Raw genomic sequence first — 25,566 nt, forward strand, 5'->3', positions numbered from 1 at the left:
ACTTCGTTAACAAACAAATAAAAGAAATGTTGGTCGCTCAACAAGCTGAGATAAAATGTTTTTGTCTTATACTACCGAGTTGGATAATGTTAAAAATAAACTTAATTCTCTTGTTGCAAACAATGTTGGCAAAAAAGTAAACGTTGACTCAGTAATCTCTAACAATGTAAATAACACGTTGCCCCCAGTTAACCAAAATGCGCCAGGAATTTTGTGGGCGGACGTCGTGTCATCACCCACTCTGGACGAAGCGTTCACGTTGGTGAAGCGGCACAACAAACGTCCACGTTTGAATGTCTCATTGGAGGTCAACAACAACGGGGGAACCACTTCAATCAACAACAACGGCGAAACCACTTCAAACAACAACAACGAAAACACGGCAAACATCAAGACAGCTAAAAAACCAACAAAAGTTATTAGCAAAAAAGTTGTTGAAGATTGTAAATTGAGGGCAGACAAAAATTTAATTAAAAAATCTGTGTTCTCAATGAGCAACATTAGTAAATGCCATCGAAGAGATGTTGTTGAATTTTTGACGTCAAATGGAATCAATGTCATCACATGTTATCCTGTTTTGAAAAAAACAGAAATATCGTCGGATAAAAATTTTGACAAAGATGACCAGGAATCAACAATGTTCAGAGTCTGCATCGATAGCTCAGATGTCGATAAGATGAAGGATCCTGACATTATGTTGAAAAACATTATTGTGCGCGAATGGCGCTTCAATCAGACGAAACCTGATGCTAATACTCTGAATGGAAAGTAAGATTTTAAATAACCAATTTTTAAATAATGAAGAACAATTGTTACAAAATTCAATAATGTTTGACGATCCAAAGTCAGTCAATGCTAAATATCAATCTTTCATTTCTGACGTGAGTAATTCAATGCTAAACGTTATGCACTTGAATATAAGAAGTCTAATAAACAAAACTAACGAACTTTATGATTTCTTAATGAATTTTTCCTTCAAATTTAATGTCGTAGCAATAACAGAGACCTAGCTGAATAATGACCATGATGTTGAAATGGAGGGTTATCATTTTGTTGGAAAAAATCGATGTGGTAAGCATGGTGGTGGTGTCGGTTTTTATTTGGAAAATAGTTGTTTATAAAATTCGAAATGATTTGAATCTTATTGGTTGCAAAGACTTCGAAACATTTTCAATCGAGCTAATTAATAAAGATTCAAAAAAAAATTCGATAATGATCGTAACTTACCGACCTCCGTCTCAAGATCCAAAATTTTATATCAATCAATTAGAACAGTTGTTACACGCTGCGAACAATGAAAATAAATTTATCTGTTTAATGGGGGATTTCATCTTCAACTTATTTTCCGTAGAAGAAGACAACAGCACAACTAATTTTTTACATCTCACTTCATGCTACAATTTATCACCGATTATTACAATTTCAACAAGAACCAGCATTAGAAAGCAATCAGTGATAGACAACATTTTTGTGAACTGTTTAAAACCTTCAAGACTGAATGGCGTTGTGATGTGCGATCTATCAGATCACTTTCCGATTTTTGCTTCAATTGATGATGGAAATAGAAGCATTGATGTGAAAGATTCAACACAAATGACATTCTCTTTTTCAAGACATCATCTGCGGAGATTGAATGAACGTTTGCAATTTTCGGACTGGAGTGAAGTTTTTGATTGCATCGATGTTGATATGGGGTTTGAATTGTTCATCAACAGATTTCAATCCTATTTCTATGATGCGTGTCTGATAAAATCAAATAGAAAGAAAAACAAACTCTCCAAACAAAAGCTGTGGTTCACTGCAGAATTTAAAAAATTATTAAAAAAGAAAAAATGTTTATTTAAAATATATCTGAAAAATCCGTCAGAAGATGGACTTTTAAAATTCAAGACTTGTAGTAAACTGTGTACCAACTTAAAAAACAAATTAAAACGTAGATACTACACCAACCAAATTGAGCAAAATATAAACAACAGCAAAAAAACTTGGTCAATAATTAAGGAAGTATCGAATAGATCCAGTAGCAATAAAACGAATTTGCAAGTAACTTCAAATGAACAAATAATTGAAAATCCAGAAAATTTTTTGAATGATTATTTTATCAACATAGCACCAAATCTGCTTAAATCATTTCAAACAAATAATCAATGGAAAAAGTTTCTTGGCAACAAAATACCAAACTCGTTTTTTTGCCTCCACGCATCTGCAGAAGAAATTATTTTCGCAACAAAATTGCTGGCTCCAAAATCTTCTAGCGGCTGGGATAACATTCCAACAAAAATAGTCATATCAACAATCCACTCCACAGCCTGGGTTCTCGAGCACATCACCAATCGCTCACTTACAACAGGTATTTTTCCTAGATGCTTCAAAACATCTAAAATCATACCGTTACAGAAAGTAACCGGAAATAATGATGTTTCTAATTTTCGACCCATCTCATTAGTTCCTGCATTTTCGAAAATAATTGAAAAAATTATGCATAAACGAATAATATTGTTTCTAGAAAAAAATAATATTCTATCATGTTACCAGTTCGGGTTTCGAGAAAAACATTCAACAGAACTGGCAATAATAGAACTCGTAAGGAAAATTGGAAAGCTTGCGGAGAAAAAACAATTCATCGTAGGAACATGTCTAGATCTGTTGAAAGCTTTCGATTGTATTGATCATTCCATCCTGTTGGGTAAACTTGAACACTATGGCATTAGAGGAACGACTTTGAAATGGTTTGAAAGTTATTTATCTGAAAGAAAGCAGTTTGTCAGCTGGGGAAATAAAAATTCAACATTACAACATAATGGTGTTGGAGTCCCACGTCTTGAGACCACTACTTTTCATCTTGTTTATCAACGATTTGCCAAATGCATCAAACTACTTTGATTATGTTTGTTTCGCAGATGACACCAACATTTTTGGTAGCGGAACTTACATCGATGGTGTTATTGACCGAACAAATGTTGAATTAAAAAACATCGTCAAATGGTTCAACGACAATAAATTAGCGCTGAATACTTCAAAAACCCAAATGATCGTCTTCGGTCCAGTGCAGTGTTTAAACTATAAAAAACCGTTCAAAATTACAATTAACAATCAACAAATAGTCGAGAGCAAAATAGTAAAATTTTTGGGTGTCCTCTTAGATCAGAAACTAACGTTTAAACCCCACGTCAATCACAATTCAACCAAGTTGGCCAGATCAATAGGAATAATAAATAGGATAAAGTTTTATCTCCCAAAAAAATGTTTAAATCTTCTTTATAACGCCATCTGTCTGCCCCATGTATCATACTGCAACGTCATTTGGGCCAGTGCTTACCCATCAACTACCATGTCTGTAAAAGTTCTGATGAAAAGAGCAATTAGGATCATCACGCTTTCTCGAAAAGATGCTCACACACCTCAACTGTTCAAATTAACTAATAATTTAGATTTTGATAAATTAAATTTATATTTTACAGCCAATTTTGTATATAAACAACTTTCAAACAAACTTCCTTCTATTATCGCTTTAAATTTCTAATTATTATATTGATTTCTTGATTGAGGAATTGGTTGATTGCTTTATTGATTGATCTCATTGGAAAAGTCGCATCTAATTTACTCACTTGAAAAAATTCACAGACATCAGTATATATTTTCTATGTATTTAATTACTGAATGTCCTGGTTATGACATTAAACTGACCCTCACTGCCTTGTGAGGGATGTTGGATCATCAAAGGCTAGGCCCACCGCTTATAACTGTGGTTGCGTAAGGAAGGGCGTCCTGCGTAAAAATTAGCCAAATAAATTACTTATGATGGAATGGCATCGAGGGGTATTTCGGTGTCATCATAGGTAGCCAAACGGCAACCCCCGATCTCGGGGAAAATGTCGTCTAAACGTGTGTTGTTGTTGTTGTTGTATTTAATTACTGTGAGATCTACTATTTATGTCGTTCTATATGTTGCTTAAATATATAGATAACTATGTAATGTCTATCCCGTGTTTTTCTGGATAGATACCAAACATTGTTATACATAAACCGTGAACCATCGTACTAACAACTAACACCTGTTTTGCTAACATAGTTGAGTTCGTTAACTTACTAACAACTAACATCTAACATGCCTCTCATAGATCATTTGGGGAAAATTTTTATTATTTGCTGAAAAACTTTTGTACGAACATAGAACATTTTTGTTTAGGTGGCCATACTAGTTAAATTTTTTATAAATTCTATTATGGTCATCCTGCTTTCTTTTAATATTTAATTTTGAGAAGCAAATAAAATTTCGTTTCGTATGTATGTATGTATGAACCCGTAATTGATTAGAACTATAGGGAAGTAATAATCATATCCGGGTTCAGCTTTAATCTCTGTTAAACGCTTCGCACAGACAGGTATTTTAACGCTCCATCCAAAATACAGAAAGAATTATATTTTTGAAGTAATATAGAAAAGGATTGCTTTACATAACTCTTATCTAATGGGTCACCCGATACTTCTACAATCCTGCTACAGAGTTCATTCAGAAAACTCTGAGTCTGAGCATCGGTTGGACCAAAGGTCTCAATGCAGACTGGCTGAAAAATTTTGCTTTCTGCAAGAGCCGCATATTTTGAATTTTTAAAGTCTGCGGCTCTTAAGGCAGCGGCACCCGCCTCCTGTGAGGTAAGATTAATATACCTTTCAGCCATGGTGTGAGGGAACGTAACATCCCAAGCAAGTGAACGTCCCTGCGCCCATGGTGAAATAGTATACCCATCGGGCCTGAGGCTACCTTCCTCCATAAGACCCGTGGGTTCTTTAATTGTGGGTATGTTTGCCCTCTGAAAGCACCTGACCAAAAAGTCGTTCATGGCCGAGTGTCGAGCCTGTCTACCAGGGCCCAATCGACACGAAAGACCATGGTAGCCCAGGGGTTCAACATTGGCCCCACATAAACAAACATACTCGGTTAAAATGGGTAAACCGAGTCTCATTCCCAAACTGACAGGAACACAAGAGTCGTCCAGCCTGGTACCACTGGCGGAATTTGGGACTGCCTTCAACCAAGATGATCCCAACTCACTTTTTACAGCCATTACAGCCTGGCTTTATCAAAATTTGATTGGTTCAAATCCAGCAGCTTAGCAACTGAGCTGCTGATAAATGGAGCGTTCCACTCCTTTTGAGAACTGGTTTCGATACAAATCCCCGCTCCGTGGACGGTCCGGAACCCATCAAAAACTTGGGTTCTGAGATGGTCAGAATATATTTTATCCCTGGGCAACAACAAATTTTGGAGAGGAACCGTGGCAGCAGCAGAAGCCAAGAAGGCAGAAGGTGCTAAATCCACCACGGTATCTAAACCTAAGCCACCAACCGAGATGGGCAGGGTTGCCTGTAACCAACCTTTCGGGTCAAGGGAAACGTTGAAAATCGATTGGAAGCCGTCACGGAGAGTTTGATCAAAACATTGAAGCATCAAATTATCGAGGCTGGGCGACGTTCTTAAAAAAAAGTCAAACGAAGCAAGTACATCGCGTGCAACAGCAAGGTCAAGGCATCATGCTTCAAAACTACCTTCAGTCTAGACATAATAAATTTAAATTTTTCTAATTTTTCACTCCAGAAAATATTACGTTTATTGCAAGGAAATAGGAAAGAGCCTAGAAAATCGATGTCATTTTCAGGAAACTGTTTAATTATGAAAAATTTTCTATTAAGTTTGGATGATTTGTGAAGAATTCGCATTTTTTAAAGTTTAATTTCAAACCCAAATCAGTCTCACGACCCACAATTGAATTCAAATCCCTCAGCACATTTTCAATCTTTCCACCAAGTGAAATGTCATCCAAGTAGGCGACAATGAATTTGGATTCCAAAGACTTCAACAGATGGTTGATTGCAAGAGAGAAAAGCAATGGACCCAGTGGGTCACCTTGCTGAACTCCTTCCTCTGACAAAATCTTTGTGCCACTAAAAGACAGAATAGATGGCTTATCATAAGCCGACAAACAAAAGTTGTACAACTCTGGCACAACCGACTTCACAGTGAGCAGCAAGTGATCCCGCCTTAGGGAGTTAAACGCATTGGAAAAATCCAGTTTCAAAAAAAATTCATCATCATCCATGTTATCAACAAAACGTCTAGCGGCGTGAATCGCTCCCTCTGCGCCACCGCTAACACCAACGCCCACCTGCTGAGGTTGAAGCAGGGGGACAACTCTGTCTTTAATGATGTGCATGGCACATTTCGCAGCCAAACGCCTCCAAACACAACCAACTACAATTGGCCTGATACCCCCATCTTTTTTTAACAGAGCAACCAGTCTTCCATCAAACAAAATAAGAGCCACCTCTGGCGGACAGTTCCCGCTTAGAATCAGGTTGACAAATGAGGCAATCAAATTCACTAGATCAGAAGAGTCTGATTTTGAAGACGTAACGTCTCTTAGATGTGCAGGCGTGAGACCATCTCTGCCGCCAGAAGTTCCCTTAGGAAAAGACTTTAAACAGTGCAGCACCTGTTGTGAATTAACCGTTAAGCTTGAAGCCTTTTTGGGTAGACATTCCTTTCTGTTTGAGGGAGAGTTTGGATGTTTCTCCCTTAGGGAACCTATGGTTTCTTCCGTAACCGGTGCAACTGTATCTGTTGAAGACAATAGCTGTAGCGCGTTTCGAATGTTTCCCTTTTCAATCTTGGATCTAACGGATGAAATCATTTTAGCTTCGGCTGAAACTTTTTTGCTTTACTTAACAACAGGCTCCAAGGATTCCACCATCCTCTCCACCGAACAACCGCCGAATGCATCCAATCTCTGGGTAATAACACTTGTTGGGTTGTGACGTTTACTCCCTCGAGGACTCCTTCTCAGAACCATTGAGGGCAGAAATAACAGCTTATACCAACTTGGAGGCGAAAGAGGTTTTTCGATAATTTCATTCAAAACCTTGGCCATCACTTGACTAAATTTGGGTCTGCACTGCTTGGGAAGATGATCATGCAAAACAAAAATTGGCAGATCTAGAAAAAAATTCATCCGCCATGTCGCATTTTGTGGCAAGCACAACATGATTTTTCTTGATAGAAAGATTACCAGCATTTCCCAAAGACATACGTTTTAGCACCACCAGAGGCCTGGCGAGAGAGCCGGGACACTCAGAACCCTTAACTTTTCCCCCATGGCGCATAAGTGCCCCATCTGGGCGGGTACGAAAATGCATATTGCAAACATGGCAACGGGTAAGACCTGAGCCAGTTGCTTGACTAGGAGACATAATGCAGGATGGAGCGCCTGAACGGAATGGTTCAACCAAGGTTAACAAGTCAAGCCAATTCAAATATTGGCGTAGTTAAAACCAAGTTAAAATCAAACAACCTAGAGGGAACGAAAACAAAAAATGGTTTGTTTTCGTTCAAAACAAGCAAAATGGAATTGTGGTGTAGAAAAACGTGTACCACTTGATAAAAGGGACAAGCCAGGTGTGAGTGTGGTATAGAGGACAGATACCACTTGACCAAACAAAATGGGAATGTGATTTAAAAACGGATAACAAATACCGCTTGATAACAAAATGGGAATGTGGTATAATGGACGGATACCACTTGGTGATGGCAACAAAGTGGGAATGTGGTACAACAACGGATACCACTTGATGGAAAGAGCGAACAAGATGGGATTGTGATATAAAAGACAAATACCACTTGATAACAAAAATGGAATGTGGTACAGCGGACCAATACCACTTGATGAAGGCAACAAACCAAATGGAAATGTGGTATAAAAAGCGTGGTACAAAAATTTTATTTATTTATTAATTAATTTATTTTTTATTTATTTTTTTTCCTTCCCTTTTCTTTTCCCTTTTTTTTATTTTTATTATATTATTTATTTATATGTATGTATGTATGTATATATGTATGTATGTATGTATGTATGTATGTATATATGTATGTATGTATGTATGTATGTTCATGCTCGCAGGATCTCTTCTTTTTATGTTGCAGTGGCAGTTTGGATATGATGAATGTAGGATGGGAAATGATGATTTAAATGTGGTCATAGATTGATGGATTGGTCGACGCCGTGTGGTTTCGTAAGAAAAAAAAAAGAATAAGTCGGTTAAATTAGTAGTGTCCAAAAAATGAACCACCGAACAAATGAACGCACGAATAAATGAATGAACCAACAAATGTTGAAAACGAGATTAAAACTCCGCAATTATTTCTGATGTGCTAATTTAGAAAAAAGTTAGGTGCATTTATCACTAACAAAATAACTTATTATAATTAATTTGTCATGATGTGTTAACTAAATATTTTTATACCAAATCTATTGAGAAAAATTTAACCGGTAACTATCATTGTATATAAAAAAAAGTTAGGTGCACTTATGTTTCGGCATTTAAATTTGAACAATCTTTAAAGTTATTTCTCTGCAAACCTTTAATTGTATTGGGTGCAGTAATAAAATATTGAAAATCCTCGAAAGCTAAATTCTGGCAACATCGAACCATCTCTCTAGTGAAATAGGCATTTTGTTATTTTATTGTGCTACTGAAATAATGTTAAAATTTTTACTAAAAGTGTGTGTTTTGATATCTTTGGTTTTGCATTATCATACCTTCGAAACATCTCTTACTAAGTTTGCGCTTCAAAGTTTTGTGCCAATAACTCCCTGAAATCTGCACCACGCAAGTACCGCAACAAGTAGGTACCTGCCGCTATGTGATGGTTAAGTTTCAAACAATCAGCTTAAAGAGGTCAGCGCCAATCAACACACAAGTCTAGGCACACTAACATTACGAGTTAAAATGCTAATTCATTTTTTCAAATTTATTTATTTTTAAACATAACTTTTAAATTAAATTTAACATTTGCTAGTTAATTATATTGAAGTTTTTGTTCGTAAAAAGGGGCACATCAAACATCTTGCCGGCAACATTGTTCTGTACAACCTCGTGCACGCTTCCTTCTTTTCTACTAAAATAAATGGAAATCTTTCAATTTTATTTTCTCGCAAATGGACAAACACACAAATTTTTATTTTGCAAAATCTTGTCGTTTTTCTCATTTGTTTAATGTTTTACGTTATTCTTTTATGTATTTCCATTACCATGCATCCACGATGAGGACGCGTTAACACACGAATTCATCTTTTCACTCACTCATTCACTCACTCACACACACTTACACACATACTCATACGCCCAAACACACACATGTGTGTTATGTGAGTGCATATTAAACACACACTTTAATCCAATCTATTGTTCTTTTAATGCATTTGAGAGGTACATCCATATACACAACACAAAACGACCACACAACATTTTACACACATACATGGAATACATCGTCGAATCGACGAATTGGGTCATCGGTGAGTCCTAGAATGAGCAAAAAGTCCTATCCTTGACGAACATTTCCGTGCACAAGTTCCACAAATCCATACACCTGTACTATCGCCGCTTTGAGCCGTCTGTTTTCGTCGAGTCCTTTTTTCAGCGAGAGCAGCTGTGCGTGCCAGTTCAAAAGCTGAAACCGCCGACTGGGTAGACCTTCTCCATTCCAAGCGTAGCAGAGCATCAACGCAAAGAGCCTTGGCGTCTAGACCACATTTTTTTATATTTTCTTTAAGGCTGTCTTTGTATCTGCGTACTTGCCAGTCTATTTACACACATACACACACAAACACAGACAAACCGATGACATTTAACACAAACAAACATACACATGTGTATGAGCTATGTCATCAACATCTTGATGTCTATGGTGCTATGCATATGCCCGTGCATATTAAACTGGCTCTAATCTATTGTTCTGAGATGTACACTGACATATATGCGCAACACACCTCGATACACCACCACACAAACACACGACATTTGTCACACACTTTGGTGTGTTTTCTTGTTGCACGCTCGACCTGCAGTCTGCCCTACTCTGGCAATCTTTCACAAATCTTGGTACCCCACCAGCATCACCCAACCGAGCCAAACATTTTCAAGCTCAGATGCTGGAAGAGGCATACAAAACAACTTTTCAATTTTTGTCGTCCTCCACTCCCGACGATGCAACTTCGGCTCGTCTGCTGGCCGCGTCAAGTGACGTGAGCTGCGGTTGGTTGAGATCCTGGCCCAACTCATCGGTGGGTACCCGACTAGATGATGAGACAGTCAGGATGGTCATTAATTTTCGTTTGAGTTTAACGGTCCACCAAAAATATCTGTGTAAGTGCTGTGCGGAGGCTAACGAACTTAGTCACCCCGGCCTGGTCTGTCGTTTGGGTGGCGGTCGTCAGTTGCGCCATTTTTTGCCATGAATTATATCTCTTGTTTGCTGCAAAGGTTCTTTCGCGTCTGTGTTACCGAAATGTTCAATTAAACGCCGACGTGAGCGAATAACGAGATATCAATTGTTAACCGATTTTATTCAGATGTTTGACTGTTTAGTGTCACTCGTACATACATACGTACTATTTCACCATGGGCGCAGAGACATTCCCTTGCTTGGGATGTTACGTTCCTCCATACCATGGCTGAAAGGTACATTAATCTTACTTCACAGGAGGCTGGTGCCGCTGCCCTAAGAGCCGCAGACTTAAAATTCAAAATATGCGGCTCCTGCAGATAGCAAAATTTTTCAGCCAGTCTGTATTGAGACCTTTGGTTCAACCGATTTTCAGACTCAAAGTTTTCTGAATGAACTCTGTAGCAGGATTGTAGAAGTATCGGGTGAACCATTGGATAAAAGTTATGTAAAGCAATCTTTCTCTATTTTATTTCAAAAATATAATTCTTTCTGTATTTTAAATGGGGCGTTAAAATACCTGTCTGTGCGAGCGAGGCGTTTAACATAGATTAATCCGGATATGATTATGACTTCCTTATAGTTCTAATCAATTACGGGTTCATACGATACGATACGATACTTTTATTTGCTTCTAAAAAATTAACAAAAAAAGAATAGAAGACAGGATGACTATGATCAAGTTATCATGTAACTCATCTAGCATAGCCACCTTGCAATAAGTTTCAAAAAAATAAATAAAAAACCAGTCTGATATAATACAAAGTGATCAAATTAAAAAAAATGAAATTATTTTTGTAATCTAAATCACAACAAAAAAAACTCGAATCGTTCAAAACAGCTTCTGCATTATTTCAATCAACACAACTTTCTGTCAAAATATCAATCGGATTTCAAAAAACTTCACTCAACTGAGTCTGCGTTGATTGATGTTGCATCAGAGTTGTTTGCAACTATGGATGGTCAAAATATCTCAGTTCTTGCTCTACTCGATGTGACTGCAGCATTTAATTACGTTAATCATGCGATTTTACGGAAAAAACTTGAAAGTTCTTTTGGAGTCTCAGGAGTTGCACTGAAATGGTTAGAATCATATTTTTTAGAGCGTAAACAACAGGTTTCATTCAAAAATAAAACATCAAATATCTATGAACTCAACTATGGTGTACCTAGGTTTCAGTTTTGGGACCACTTTTGTTTTTACTATACACGAGTGAATGTCACAATCAGCTTCGAATGTTGAGAACAATAAGACGTTCATTAAATGAAACCACTTTAAAAAATCTAGCTCATGCATTCATTCATTCAAGACTAGACTATTGCAATAGTCTTTTTTATGGTGTACCAAAAAAATTAATTTCTAAATTGCAGTCAATCCAGAACAGAACTGCTGACTGCTAAGCTTATTGCTGGAGGCTTAAAATTCGAACATATTACGCCAATACTACGTGAGCTCCATTGACTTCCAATAGATGAAAGAATAACTTATAAATTGGCTGTAATGATGTTCAAAATTGTTAACGGAGTGGCACCTACATATCTAGTTGAAAGATTGTCTGTTAAAGCACCACATTTGGGACGTTTGCGATTGAGATCCGACTGCACGCATCTACTGAATGTACCTCGAACCCAGTTAGTGACTGGTGGAAGAAATTTTGCAGTGGCTGGACCCATGGTCTGGAACAGTCTGCCTCCTAGTCTTCGTCTACCTGAACTCTCGCTTTCTGATTTCTGCAAACAATTGAAAGCGCACTTGTTTAAACAACATTTTTATTTTTGTATTTGACGATCAACTTATTACGATATGTTTTTTTATTCTTATTTTTGTTTGTTCTACTTGTAAGTGCTTTCGAGAACTTTTTGTTTTAAAAAGCGTTGTATAAATTTTTGTATAATAATAATACATACATACATTATTATTATTATTTATATTATTATTAAGAAAAAACTTAATAAGCGTTCGTTATAGCAGTTTTCACAAACATTTTCAGATTACAACCAATTATCATATAAAAATAACAAGAATGAAAAGAAATGAACCATGATAAAAAAAAAGACATGTCTTTAGTTGTCTTTTATAGTCGAATTGAAATAGCTTCGGTTTACCTGATAACATAATTAGAATGTCGTCTGTATATGCATGGCTTTTAAAATCATAGGAATCAATTATCTTCAGCACATCAGATGTATAAAGCAGAAACAATAAAGGACCCAAAACAGATCCCTGCGGCACACCAGAGCGAACCACACTGACGTAGAACAAACTCCCGTTGAACGAACCCCATTGTGTACCTGTACATACATATATACATACACACACACAAGCACACACAGAGAGTCACAGATAAATAAATTGAAAAATTAATGTAGACTGACTAAATCAATTAAAAGAAAAGAAAATATTTTAGAGCCTTTCAGAAAAAAGTGTTTAATTATTTTTTCAATCTGTTCATTTGCATAGAAAAAAGACATAACTATCGAGTAGCCACACAATCAACACATTAGGAAAAGACCTTCTTAACGAGACATCTCAAACATATTAGCACTAAATAAAACTTTATCATTCACTCAATCTAGTTATCCTTTTGCTTATTGATCACCTCACTAAGTCACAATCTAGTCCACAGATGAATAACTTTATTAATTCGCTTTTTTATACCATTACTTTATTTTATTTTCAATACTTTTCATGTTTAAACGATTTTCTTGTTCCGTTATTTATTTTTTTTTTTCGTTACCATTTTATACTGCTGCCAACAATCAGATCCTGATCTTTTAACATAAATTCTTTTTTATTTGGTATTGGGTTTATAACACACACACACAACACACACACATGAATCATTTAAACGAAAATACAGTGAAACCAAATTAATTGTGGAAACAATTTTTCAATTTTTGCCAAAAATTATTATTATTGTTAATCTATCATCAATCCATTAATACATAAAGCGCTATTTCACGCCAACTCTTAATTTTTTAAAGAGTAATGAAAAATTTATATAAAACTACAATTTAGTATCTTTCATAATGAATTATGACGTCAAGATAATCGTTTTGCTTGTTTATTTACATAAAAAAAATTTTAAATTAAAAATAATGGAATTAAAAAACAACAAAAAAGAAATTATTGAATTTCTGAGAATGTTGGTTGGTCACATCTTAACCATTCATTTCTGTTACTTGAGTGTAACACTGGCAGAGTTCAACGTTTCAGATGCCTACATCGGCTGTTTCAAATTCATCAGCTTCAATAATTCTCAACCTATTGTCGTTAATAGCATTGAAGAATGTTCCAGAACTTTGACTGACCTGGGAAGCACTCACATGATCGCCTTAATGAGAGGAAGAGATTGCTTCTGCGTCGACAGGGTGGATGCTGCTGTAGCTTCATCTCAGTGTCACGTCCGCTGCCCAAATGGCCGGGCGTGCGGTGCGATGGATACTTATTCAGTATACAAACATCGGCGAATGCTGTTACACGATGCTGCTTACTTTTTCACTGAAGATTACCTACCTGTTTTAAAACGGTTTACTTCGGTCTCTTTAGAAACGTGTGCATTTTATTGCATACATGTCGGATCTCCCTTTTTTAGTGTACATCCTAACGGTTTGTGCAAATGCGTATATTATATTCAATTTACGTTGCCATTAAAGCCGGATGTATTTGAATGCAATGTGAGGTGTCCGCACGATGAGAACGAGATTTGCGGTTGTCACCAAGAAAGTGGCCAAGACAATAGTGCGGTCTACCTGACTTTTTTCAAATATGGGAACCTTTTGCTCGCTGTCAAAATGAGGATCCAGAAACAGACGTTTTTAACGTTCCAGAAACATGCACAGACGGATGCAGGGAGGGATGGAAAAACGGTAGGAAGCCATGCACCGAAAGAGATTGCTCAGTCAAGAACGGAGACTGCGGAGGATTGAAATGCATTGAATCAGTGGTCAATGGTTATTCGTACGTTGAATGTGTCTGCGCATATGGCATGCTAGATATAAAATGGATGGGTGTGAAGTTTTTAGGCCAAACTTAGCCTTTAAAAAAATCCTACCTTAACTCAACACTCAACCACTTACATTATGGACTTTTAGATGCAACTCATTTAACTGACGGCATATACGATGGCTTTAAAGGCGCTCAGATTAATGATAACATCGCCGCTTGAATTGCAGTTGAACTTGAGATGTTATTTTGCGTTGGTTATGTTAAAGTTCATAAAAGATACTGCAATAGTCATAAAGAGTGTAACCAAATAAATGGTTTTGTCGTCTCACTGAATGTCACGTTTGACACAAACTCTGGAACCGACATAAGACGTCAGTGAAGCTTTGTGGTCGTGCACCTGATGAATATTTGCTATTTGGATTAACGATTGAAGTAATATGTGAAAGCTTTTTTCCTTCAAAGTTTGTCATAATCCAGCAGGCAGACGACCGGTTTTTGTCAGGAAGTACAGCGGTGGCCGAGTTAGAAGTCTATGAGGCTGGTTGCGACGTTGATAACGGAAAATGTGGAGAGGTGTTCAGAAATCCGAGAGAGACATGCAACTGCCATCAGCTGCAGTGAATGGAACGATGAGGAGTTGGTGTCGAATTTGGTCCCGTTCTACGGCTGCTTTCAACAAGCATACATCCTGGGTACATATAAGTTTCCGACCGATTATGAACAATGAAATACCGAATGCAAATTGACAGATAAGTTGTCTGTGATGATGGCAAGTTTGCAATGCTATTGCGCTGAACAGGTGGCCATAATGGGCAGACTACCAGTCGAAGTCTGCAATACGGGCCACTACCAATCAATTCTCATTTATTCTGATTGTATAATTAAGGATAATTTTTGTGATAATTCCGAAGCCACTTCTTCCACAATTACTACAACAACCACTACATCAACCACTACAACTGCAAAAGTTGTAAATAAGTCTTCTACAATTACTACAACAACCACTGTTTTATTTTTGTATTTTGTGTATATATTGTTGTAACCCTTGACTCTCGTAACTACCAACACCGATGTTACAACTTCAAAAGATTTCTATATTTCTAACACCAATGCTGTAGCTTCCAACAATCGTCAAGAGTTCCTTATTCCGTAGGTTCAAGATCTCCGATAGATGAACACAACAGCTTCAAACGCCTTGAACGTTTATTTGTATACCAGCAGTAATAAAAACACTAAACTAATCGAAGTAACTACATAAACCACATTTACGACTTCGCTTTCACTGTTGGAATCCTATTATTCTATTGGCCGATCGTAATTCGGCTCTCATTTCTCTTGATTCGGCTATTTCTTGTTCCAACTCATTAATCCGTTCGTTTACCTCGGATTTTACTTACTCTATTTTATTATTTATGACATTTTTAATGCCTAATATTTAGTGTTTTTGAAATCCTTCATTTCGTCCTTTAATTCGTCAGATTGTTTGTCGATTTTATCGATTTTTTTTAAATTTTTATATTTTTATTTATGCGTGTCTTACTCTCTACGTCTTAATTTTTTTATATTTTACCATTTTTATTTTTATTTATTTAAGATGCGTCATTCAGCACAAATACACACACACACATTACATTGCATTCGGTAACTATATGGGTAAGTTAGATAGGGATAATTTTAATTGTAGGTTGGATAGATAGAAAACATCTACCCTAATTTAGTTGAATAAGTAGGTGTGTAAGTTTATCGCTTCTATTTTTTCTTGCACCCATATTACACGCATCACCACCGTATTACACACACACACACACACACACACACACAATTACATACATAAATACATATATTAATATTTAAGCGTTATTTTATTTATTTTCAAAACACATCAGTTAGATTTATCATTACTAAGGTTGAGAGTAATTTAATTTCATAGGTAGTTATGGACAATAATATAATTCTAGAAACAATCTTGTAATGTAAATTAAAACTCGGTAAGCTTATTGATAGGTAGGTTAATTATTTAGTTTTACATTATTATTATGTTGGAGCCCAAGGCATAATGTAGGTGGTGGGGTTGGCGCCGAATGACGAATGAATTGGGCTCTTGAGTTTTGTAATTTTAGGTAAGCTAAGGCTGTAATGTAATAAATAGGTAAGTTGAGGCCATAGATGTCTTGATACAAAAGGCTTAACAGACAAACATCATAACATGAGCTTAGTAGGCCCAGGCATTAAGCTACCGCTTCGTTAAATAAATGACCTTTGCTTAAACTATCTTTGTTTGTTTGTAGTGCACGTTGTTTTAAAATGCTGTTGAGTTCCATTTACTGAAAACTTTTGTATCGTTAATTGTTAATTTTTTTTCTTTTTAAATAATTTTACTTGGTATTTAATATTTGTAATTATATATAAAATGGTGAATAAATGCTCAGTTTACGGGTGTAAAAGTGGATACAAATTAAATGCAGCAAATGACGAGAAAAACGACGTATCGTTTCACGCCTTCCCATTAAAAAATCCGGATTTGCGCGTTAGATGGTGATAGGGCGGCGCGATGGTGTAATGGCTAACGTGCCTGGCATTGTTGATGCAGTGTCCGGGTTCGAATGCAAAAAAAAATCCCTGCCTATCATTGATATCTCAAAGGTGAATATAATTTTAAGTGATGTAACAAAAGCCACCAATGAAATAAATCTGTGAAGCCACTTAATTTCATCCCAGATGTTCTAAATTTTTTGTGCTTATTTAGCCTGTTCGTTTTAGTAGATACGCTGTTAATTTGATTATGATAATCAATATGTAACATTCTATTTGGTCAATCGCAAACGACCCTTCAATGAATGATGGTTACTAATTAAAATCATGGCACAAATTTTCTAGCATAGAAAAAATTTCACAGCACTCGTACGAAAACATTAGAAACTATTATTTTTTATATTATTATTATTATAATTAGTAGTAGTGGTTGTAGTAGTAGTAGTAAGTAGTAAATCTTGTAGCAGTAGTGGTAGTAGTAGTAGAAGTAGTAGTAGTAGTATAATAGTAGTAGTAGTAGTAGAAGTTGTTGTTGTTGATATTGTATCAACAGTATGTGAAAATATATTGCGCTTTCGATATCTTTTTAAACAGCGCTTATAAATATTTATTCAATAATAACAATAATATTAGTAATAATTGCGTGTGATAGACGAAGGTCTTTTTGCATTCAAACACTGCACCGCAACTTCAGGAGCAGGCGCCTTAACTATTACACCATCTCATCACTCACATATAAAGTATATATCGCTCTGTAGTAGAAAAATTTGAGAAAAGACTGATAACTACGTGAGGCGACACCTGACTAGCGAACATGTCTTTTCACATTCACAAACACTTCTCTCTTCATTTATTCATGCAACTTTAAGTGGATGCAATCTTCAAATGGCTGGTCGGTGGTTTGCGGTTTAGGAGAGAAATTATTTTTTCAACTACTTGGAAATAAATCAACAGATTCACTTTAAATTATGTGATAACCTTAAAATAATTTAATGAATAAATTTCAATAATTTTATTTGTTGATGAATTTTTATTTGGTTGAACGCCACATTGAATGTTGTGAAAATATAAGTAACAAAGTTGGAAACATTTGGTACAGTTGGTAGAGAGGTGCTTAATTAGTGGATTCGTCAATGAAGAATCCAAACACAATGTTGCTACATGAATAAAGAGCCTTCAAGAAAGTGCGAATTAATGAGTAAAAAAATAAATTTAAAAAAAATGTACGTAATGGAGTTTCAACTAATTCATTTCTTCTTGTGATACCTTTGTCATTAATTTTGCTAATCACTTCCGATGCGTTGTTGTTCTCAGCAGGAGTTGCACGCTAACATTTTGTACATTACGATAAGTTTAAAAAAATATTTTATGAAATGACATTTTGAATTTAATACAACATTACATCGCCGTCATGTGTTATTTTTCTGATATTTATTTGAAAATATTTTAAATGAACAGTTTCATCATCAGTTATTTTAAATTTCACAAGTAGCTTTGCAAAACAAATTGAAAACATATCACGTAAAAAGAGTTTAAAACTCCCAAGTTGAAGCTTCGAACATGCGACAAACAAGCAACACGCTTAAATTACTAATTTCACAAATTAAAATACAAACCTTCTGCAACATCATCAGAAAAATTACAATAAAAAAACGTTGCAATTGCAAATAAAACTAATACCAAAAACAACAAACAACATTATCACGAACATTTTGTATGGGCTATTGCAACATAGTTATGGAGGTTTTCATTAAAGCAGTAGGTACGATTAAACGTACAAGGTTTCATAGGAAGCAATTCGGCCTCGCCAGAGCATTGCTGTTCTCAACATGCCGTGCACATTTTTATTGTAAACATCAACTTTTTTCATGTGCATATCGAACAAACATCGGAGTTGTTCTTCTAAAACAGGGGTGAGCAAACTACGGCCACAAATTTTAAAAAAATTCTTCCCCGGGTCTAAAAAAATTTGCTCTTTAAGTACATATGCGGCCCTTCAAAGGTAAAATAGTTCTCAATGCGGCCCTCACAGCAAATGTTTGCCCACTCCTGTTCTAAAATTTCGGTAAATGAATGAAAAATTAGTCCGCAGGCTCATTTGTAACAAGTAACTTTATATTGTAAGCAACATTTTAAATGCAAAAATAAATAAAAAGTTAAAGTTTCTTAAACCCTTGTGTAATGAACGACTAATGTTTTATATTCTGACTTGAAACAAACAAACCGAGTCTTTTGCCATCAAAATAAACTTTTTCACATACTTTGAACGTTTTAACACTTTGTCAAATCAACATCTTTTTGTTGTTTGTCAACGACGCAAAAAATGGCACGGCTTTCTAAATTATGACACTGTCACAAGAAGTGCTCAACAAACAAACAAAGAGAGACCTGCTTACAAATCACCACCAGGTTTAATGAAGCTACCTTCTCTCACATCACTCAAAACAGTCCCAACAACTCAGTTCTTCACTTTTTCAAAGCTTGCCGTTTCAATTTTTTAAACACTAACACAAAAAGTTTCCCAGCTTTATTCTACCTAAACATAACTAACAACATATTTTCTCGAGCATTATGCCAAAATTTGGAAAACTTTACAAAAGTTAGATCATTTTGAGCTTATTAAATATTTAAAAAGTTTTTTAAAACGTGGCTCAAAAACATTTTAAAAATCATGACAATAGCCATTTGTTAAATGTAAATTAGTACGCCTTGACACTTTGCTTGATTAGCACCGATAGAAAGGAGAACAACATCTTATATACCGCATTCCAATCAAATAATTTGAGCATCTTGGCTGGAACGCCGAAACTTAGTATTACTAGAGTACAGGCAGTTAAATAAATGCAAACTTATTTCCTCATTGTGTTTTTAACACTGAAATAGGAAATGATTTCAGTTGCTAACGGCATCCTGTTGGTATAATGGTCCCACGTTAGGGTTGACCTTCATCTGCCATTTTTTAAGCAACTGAAAAATTATTTAAAAGAAAATTTATAAATCCGAACACTGAATTTGGTAAACTGATCTAATTCTATTAACGATTTCAAGTTTATCAAAGTTCAGTAGACAAATGAACTCATTTCCTTCGTTCCTCACTGATTGCATGCAAGTCAAAAACGTCAAAACGACAACAAATTATAAATCGGTCAAAAGATTTTCCCTGTTTGTATGCGTATAAACATGTGTGTGTGTTGTGTGCGTGTGTTTGCGGCGTGTGTGTGTGCATATGCTGAATTTTGTGAGCATTTGTTTATGCTAGCATTGTTATTAGTAATTTTAATAAATTTTCTTAAAAATCACTCAACAGTAAAAGAAAAATACACCGAAACAAAGCAATAAAAGTGAAAATTAATTAAAACGTAGAGTAGGAGGGGGAAGTAAGGAAGAGGAACCGTCCGTACGCCATGATATGTTCATTAAAAGTAATTACTGACTGACATTTTAATGTTCCTCTGCTGTTCACATTCATTCAATGACTTGTTGCATGTGGTAATGTAGGCGCAGTAGGTCCCAGCATTTTTATTTTCATTAATGTTTTCATCTTGCTGTTGTTGCTGCTAAATATTTAGGAGTTGTTGATCATGGTGATGTATATAGCGATGTTGTTGTTGTTTATGTTGCTGTTTATGTTGATGTTGTTAAGGTTAGGGTTAGGGTTTCTAATGAAATGGCAAAGATTGTTTGATGCTCAGTTTGTTGTTCGTTTTGCTGCTGTTAATGGTGACGCTATTGTTGTTGTTTTATATTGATGTTGTTTAAGGTGATGTTGTTGTTGTTGTTGTAAATGGTGACGTTGTTTTTGTTGTTAATACTTGCTGTTTCCTCGTTATTGTTGTTTTCTGCGGTTGTTACGTCACCACCTAAAAATAGAGCCCCTATTTTTATTGTGCGACTGCTTTCATTGAAGTTTGTTTTGAAAAAAAAATGTTATGTTTTTTCAGTTGATGTTATGATTTGTTGAGAATTATATTGCTATTGATTCAGTTGTCAACGTCTGTTTTGATGTTATTTACGTGGCCGCTTAAAGGCAATAACTTTGCAATTTCATGTGAGTGATACACGCTTCTATGAGGCAGAGGTTTTATGAAATAATGACTCTGAATGTTATTGCAGATGTTTTTACAGCCATTTTTGCAAGGGGTGATTGTTGGATTTTTATAACGCTTTCATTCTAATGAAATGGCAAAGATTGTTTGATGCTCAGTTTGTTGTTCGTTTTAATGTTGTTGATGGTCGTTGTTTTAATGTTGGTTTCGTTACAATGCAATTGTTGCGCTCCATTCACAGATGCCCTTGACGATGTTGCGGAATTTATTTCTGCTGCTATTGTTGACTCTAATAATAATAATAATAATAACAATAACAATAACAATGACTTTAATTGTGAGGATAAAATAATTTTGATGATGATGAAGTTGTAACTAGGCAATTATAAAATAGTAATGATATGATGATGATAATAAAAAGATAGTGTGAATGTTAATGATATGATAATGACCAAATTATAGTGATATGATTTATAATAAAATAATGCCAATATCGTAGCCTTGTTGAAGAATGCATGCGTGTACGTTGTACAACCGTTCCGTTATTTAAAAAAATATTAGGATCTCTGACAAGAATTCTTAATTTTTAATCTAAGTTGATGGACTTCAATGACTGAATTTCCATCGCCAGCAATGTTAATCTTTAATCGCTGTTGCATTATACATTATAAAATAGATTATAAAGAGGTTGAATTTGTAACTGAGTTAGGTTGAAGTTGTTTTATGATACATTTAGTACGTTTTAAACTGCGTAGTAGTGTCTATTAATTTTAGAAGGTTTGCAAGGAAATTTTTTCACCAATTCTGTATTTTGTGTGTTATGCATATATTCGTTGAGATGTGGCAGTTTTTGTTAAAATTCGAATGTTTGATGGTGTAGTATGTTGTTGTTGTCGACGTTCCATTGCCTGAATGTATATTGATGTGACTCTCTACCCTCTGTTGGACAGTGCTGCGGTTGTTGTCGTTATGATTTGGGTTTGGTGGCATTTTTGTTTGAAAATTCCGATGTTAGAAATACAATTTTAATTATAGGCAGTGTTGCTCGAGTTTTCATGAAAAGCCTACGTTTCAAGTTACTTGTAAGGAAATAGCGGCTTTTTCATTTAAAAAGCTTTTTCTAATATTTTGTATAAATGATATTTCAAAATAGCTGTCAACGTTAATAGTCCATGTTTCTTGGCATTAGATTTCCTATGCTGATCGATTAATTTGATATTTTTATTTCAATTTTTGTGAATTCATGAAAAATGAACAAAACGTCCAAAAAGCCATCCATCAATTATAAATTGTGTTAATAACTATTTTTAGTAAACTTTGTGTGTGTGTGGTGTGTGTGTTTGTGTGTGTGTGTTTGTGTGTGTGTGTGTTGGTGTGTGTAAATGTCGGACGAAAAGTTAGGACTCAAGCTGTTAATTATTAAGAAAGTGGCAGAGACATCGTTCGAACGCAAACGTACCCAGATTGAAGAAGCCAAGATTGAAATATCAAATTAAATAATTAGTAATAAAAATTAAATCAAACAAAAAAATCTATTCTCTAAAAAGTATTTAAGATCCAAAAATATAACAAAGTTAATCAATTAGATTATATTATTGAGGCAATTCATTTAAAAAAAATTTTTAAATAAATCTTTTAAGAATAAAAATATAACAAAATTTGTTCATTAACTCACTTGCGTTGTCAAAATCAATTTGTTAAATTATTTTCAAACATCTAGACTAATTAAAGTTTAAAAATTAAAATTATATTTTTATCTAGCACGAGTTTGTGGTCAGTGCATCTTGTTAACATATTATTATTTACACAAACTTACTTTGAAAACAATGCAAACAGTACAATGAATGGTATGAAATTATGCACCGGTCTGAAAAATGAAAATAGCCCGACAATTTTTTTCACGAAATGAAGATTAAATTTGCAACATGTATATTGCAAGACGATTCAAGTATAAGGATGAAACATAACAAACTATTTCGATATTTTAAACGTATGAAAATTTGTGTTTTGAAATCAATTGAAATATACTGCTAAAAATGCTATCGGTGTTTATTTACAGACAATTTGATTGCTAATTCAAACGCGAAACACACACCACTATCTCTCGATTCTTTAAAATATTAGTCGAATCAATCGTGTTCACCTCTCCACTTATATACAGCGTGTCTGCATGCCTATACATATCTTCACAAACCATATATATTTAACGTCGATATATATATGTAATATATATTATATATACAGTATTGTATGAATTCTACCGAATTGTTGACATTAGTCAATTTAAAGTTTGTCTTTTCAATTTTCCTTACCAAAATTTTCTAGATTTCAATATTGTTCGGTTTCTTTAAGATATGACAGTTTAATTCTAAATTTTAAAATTCTCTTTGTTTATCAGTGAGGGGATATTTTAGGGGGACAAACTTTAAATTGATTAATGCCAACAATTCGGTAGAGTTCATACAATATGTAAAATATGGTCTTCTTCCAACATATGTAATTTATATATATATATATATATATATATATATATATATATATATATATTCATTTTTTATTATATTATATATTTATTTTATTTCATCATATTTGTTTACTTGTTTGCTTACAAGTAAATCTTATAACACTAATCTGGGACGGTTTAGCTAAGGTGGTAAAAGTGCCATGTTTCGCGTTGTTATCATAGTTGTTCTCAATGCTATCTGTCTGGAACCCGTAGTCAACAGTCAGTCAACACAGTCAATTATTTTTATAAACGTTGTATCATTAAAATTTTCTATCTTAAATAACTTTTAATATCGCTTGTATTAATCCTATTTCATTGTATCTCTGTCTATCTCTATCATTTGTATGCAGCTCTTATGGTAGCAGGCATCTAGAAGGTCATAGCAGAACTTAGCTATCTGATTGGTGAGCAACAATAAATAAAACGAAATCTCTCAGCATGTACCGTTTTCTCAGAAAATTGCAAAAATTAAATACATGAAATAACCCGATTGTCAAACTTTATCAAAGTTAATCCAACTTTTAATGATGTAATGATCATATAATTTTTCTGCTAGAAGTTTATTTATTGTTGACGTTAACCGATCAACCTTCAGCTGTTTATATGCATCAACACACACATCATCACAATATAACACACTCTTTTTATTTGACCATGAAACAAATGAATTGTAAACCTGAAGAAGAAAATTAATTCTCGAGAAAGACCACCCTGGGCAAAGATTTCCGATAAGGAATGTAAAGGCTGTGAATTGTTTTTTATTAAAAAAAAAATAAAAGTTAAATGCTCACAGCTTAAACAGGAAAACAACTCAATAAGTGTTTATAAAATTATTCAGATAAGTTGACAAAAATAGCTACTGAGATTTTGGCTGAAAACTTTTTAATATAAAATGAAACGTATCTAATATTTTTAAACTGCGCTATGAGTGGAGCACGATGTTGAGATTTGGAAATAAAATTCAAGAAACTACATTCGACATTCGCAGGAACAGAAAGTGTATAACTGTCGTTTGAAAAAAAAGAAAAATGTCGCGATAATTATAAAACATTAGAAAAATAAACGATTTTAAAAATGAAGTTAAAATAAAATATGAATTTGTTTTCAAGCAGAAGCTCTTAAAGCAGCAAAATTTTAAAAATAACATTTGCAATGATTATCCGTGGGCTTACAAGATGAAGATTTTAAAAGTACGGTAGTTAGCAACTGGTACTTTTGTACTGGTACATTGAGCAACTGGTACTTTTGTAGACGGAATAACATTTCTGAGATGCTTTATAATGTTTCTTCTGCCCAATTTTTACCCACCCATGTTAGCATATATACTTACATTAGCACGTATCCACAATGGAACATCATCAAACAAATGGCACAAATGTGATACCACGAGTTCAATTATGATAATGTTTTTGAAATATAATTTATATTTCAATATGAATGCAAGTATATATATGAGTGAGTGAGTGAGTGAGTGAGAGAGTGAGTGAGAGAGTGAGTGAGTGAGTGAGTGAGTGAGTGAGTGAGTGAGTGAGTGAGTGAGTGAGTGAGTGAGTGAGTGAGTGAGTGAGTGAGTGAGTGAGTGAGTGAGTGAGTGAGTGAGTGAGTGAGTGAGTGAGTGAGTGAGTGAGTGAGTGAGTGAGTGAGTGAGTGAGTGAGTGAGTGAGTGAGTGAGTGAGTGAGTGAGTGAGTGAGTGAGTGAGTGAGTGAGTGAGTGAGTGAGTGAGTGAGTGAGTGAGTGAGTGAGTGAGTGAGTGAGTGAGTGAGTGAGTGAGTGAGTGAACAAACGAAAGTACCCAGCTGTCACGGTTCGAGGTTAGGTTCTATATGATTATTAGCCGGACGGAATGCGCTTCAGAAATGCACGTGGATATATACGAGGCAAATGAGCTGGAAAAAGGGGATTGTTGCCAGAGTTTTGGTCATGAAGCGAATGTCAGTGGAAAGTACTGTTAGCGTCGGTATTATTGTTAAATTAAGTTCGAAATTCAAACAATATTTTTCGTTATTTATTTATTTCGTTAGTAACAATAGTTTAGTTATTTCAATTCCTGACTGTTAAGAATTGATTAATAAATAAATAAATAAATAACAAAAAATATTGTTTGCATTTTGAACTTAATTCAACAATAATAACAACGTTAACAGTACTTTCCACCGACATTTGCTTCATGACCAAAACTCCGCCAACAATCCCCTTTTTCCAGCTCACCTGCTTTTTATATAGCCACGGGCATTTCTGAAGCGCATTCCG

General features: G+C 34.9%; 3 protein-coding genes across 3 annotated transcripts; 2 read left to right on the forward strand and 1 right to left on the reverse strand.

Moving 5' to 3' along the window:
• Positions 1 to 55: 55 nt before the first annotated feature.
• On the forward strand, positions 56 to 3,219 carry HELRODRAFT_178169 (hypothetical protein; the record flags this gene model as incomplete). Its single annotated transcript, XM_009026303.1, has 3 exons — positions 56 to 768; positions 1,431 to 2,350; positions 3,191 to 3,219. The coding sequence occupies 3 exons, from the start codon at positions 56 to 58 to the stop codon at positions 3,217 to 3,219; spliced, it is 1,662 nt and encodes a 553-aa protein (XP_009024551.1).
• Positions 3,220 to 4,364: 1,145 nt separating this feature from the next.
• Positions 4,365 to 10,716, reverse strand: HELRODRAFT_178170 (hypothetical protein; the record flags this gene model as incomplete). Its single annotated transcript, XM_009026304.1, has 7 exons — positions 4,365 to 5,075; positions 5,216 to 5,368; positions 6,327 to 6,546; positions 6,724 to 6,879; positions 7,102 to 7,265; positions 9,395 to 9,487; positions 10,450 to 10,716. 7 exons carry the CDS (start codon positions 10,714 to 10,716, stop codon positions 4,365 to 4,367), a joined length of 1,764 nt encoding a protein of 587 aa, XP_009024552.1.
• A 2,665-nt stretch (positions 10,717 to 13,381) lies between these two features.
• Positions 13,382 to 14,212, forward strand: HELRODRAFT_178171 (hypothetical protein; the record flags this gene model as incomplete). The annotated part of the gene is made up of 1 exon (XM_009026305.1): positions 13,382 to 14,212. One exon carries the CDS (start codon positions 13,382 to 13,384, stop codon positions 14,210 to 14,212), a length of 831 nt encoding a protein of 276 aa, XP_009024553.1.
• Between the last annotated feature and the right edge of the window lie 11,354 nt (positions 14,213 to 25,566).

Source organism: Helobdella robusta, assembly GCF_000326865.2.
Source record: "Helobdella robusta unplaced genomic scaffold HELROscaffold_46, whole genome shotgun sequence".
NCBI classification, from domain to species: domain Eukaryota; kingdom Metazoa; phylum Annelida; class Clitellata; order Rhynchobdellida; family Glossiphoniidae; genus Helobdella; species Helobdella robusta.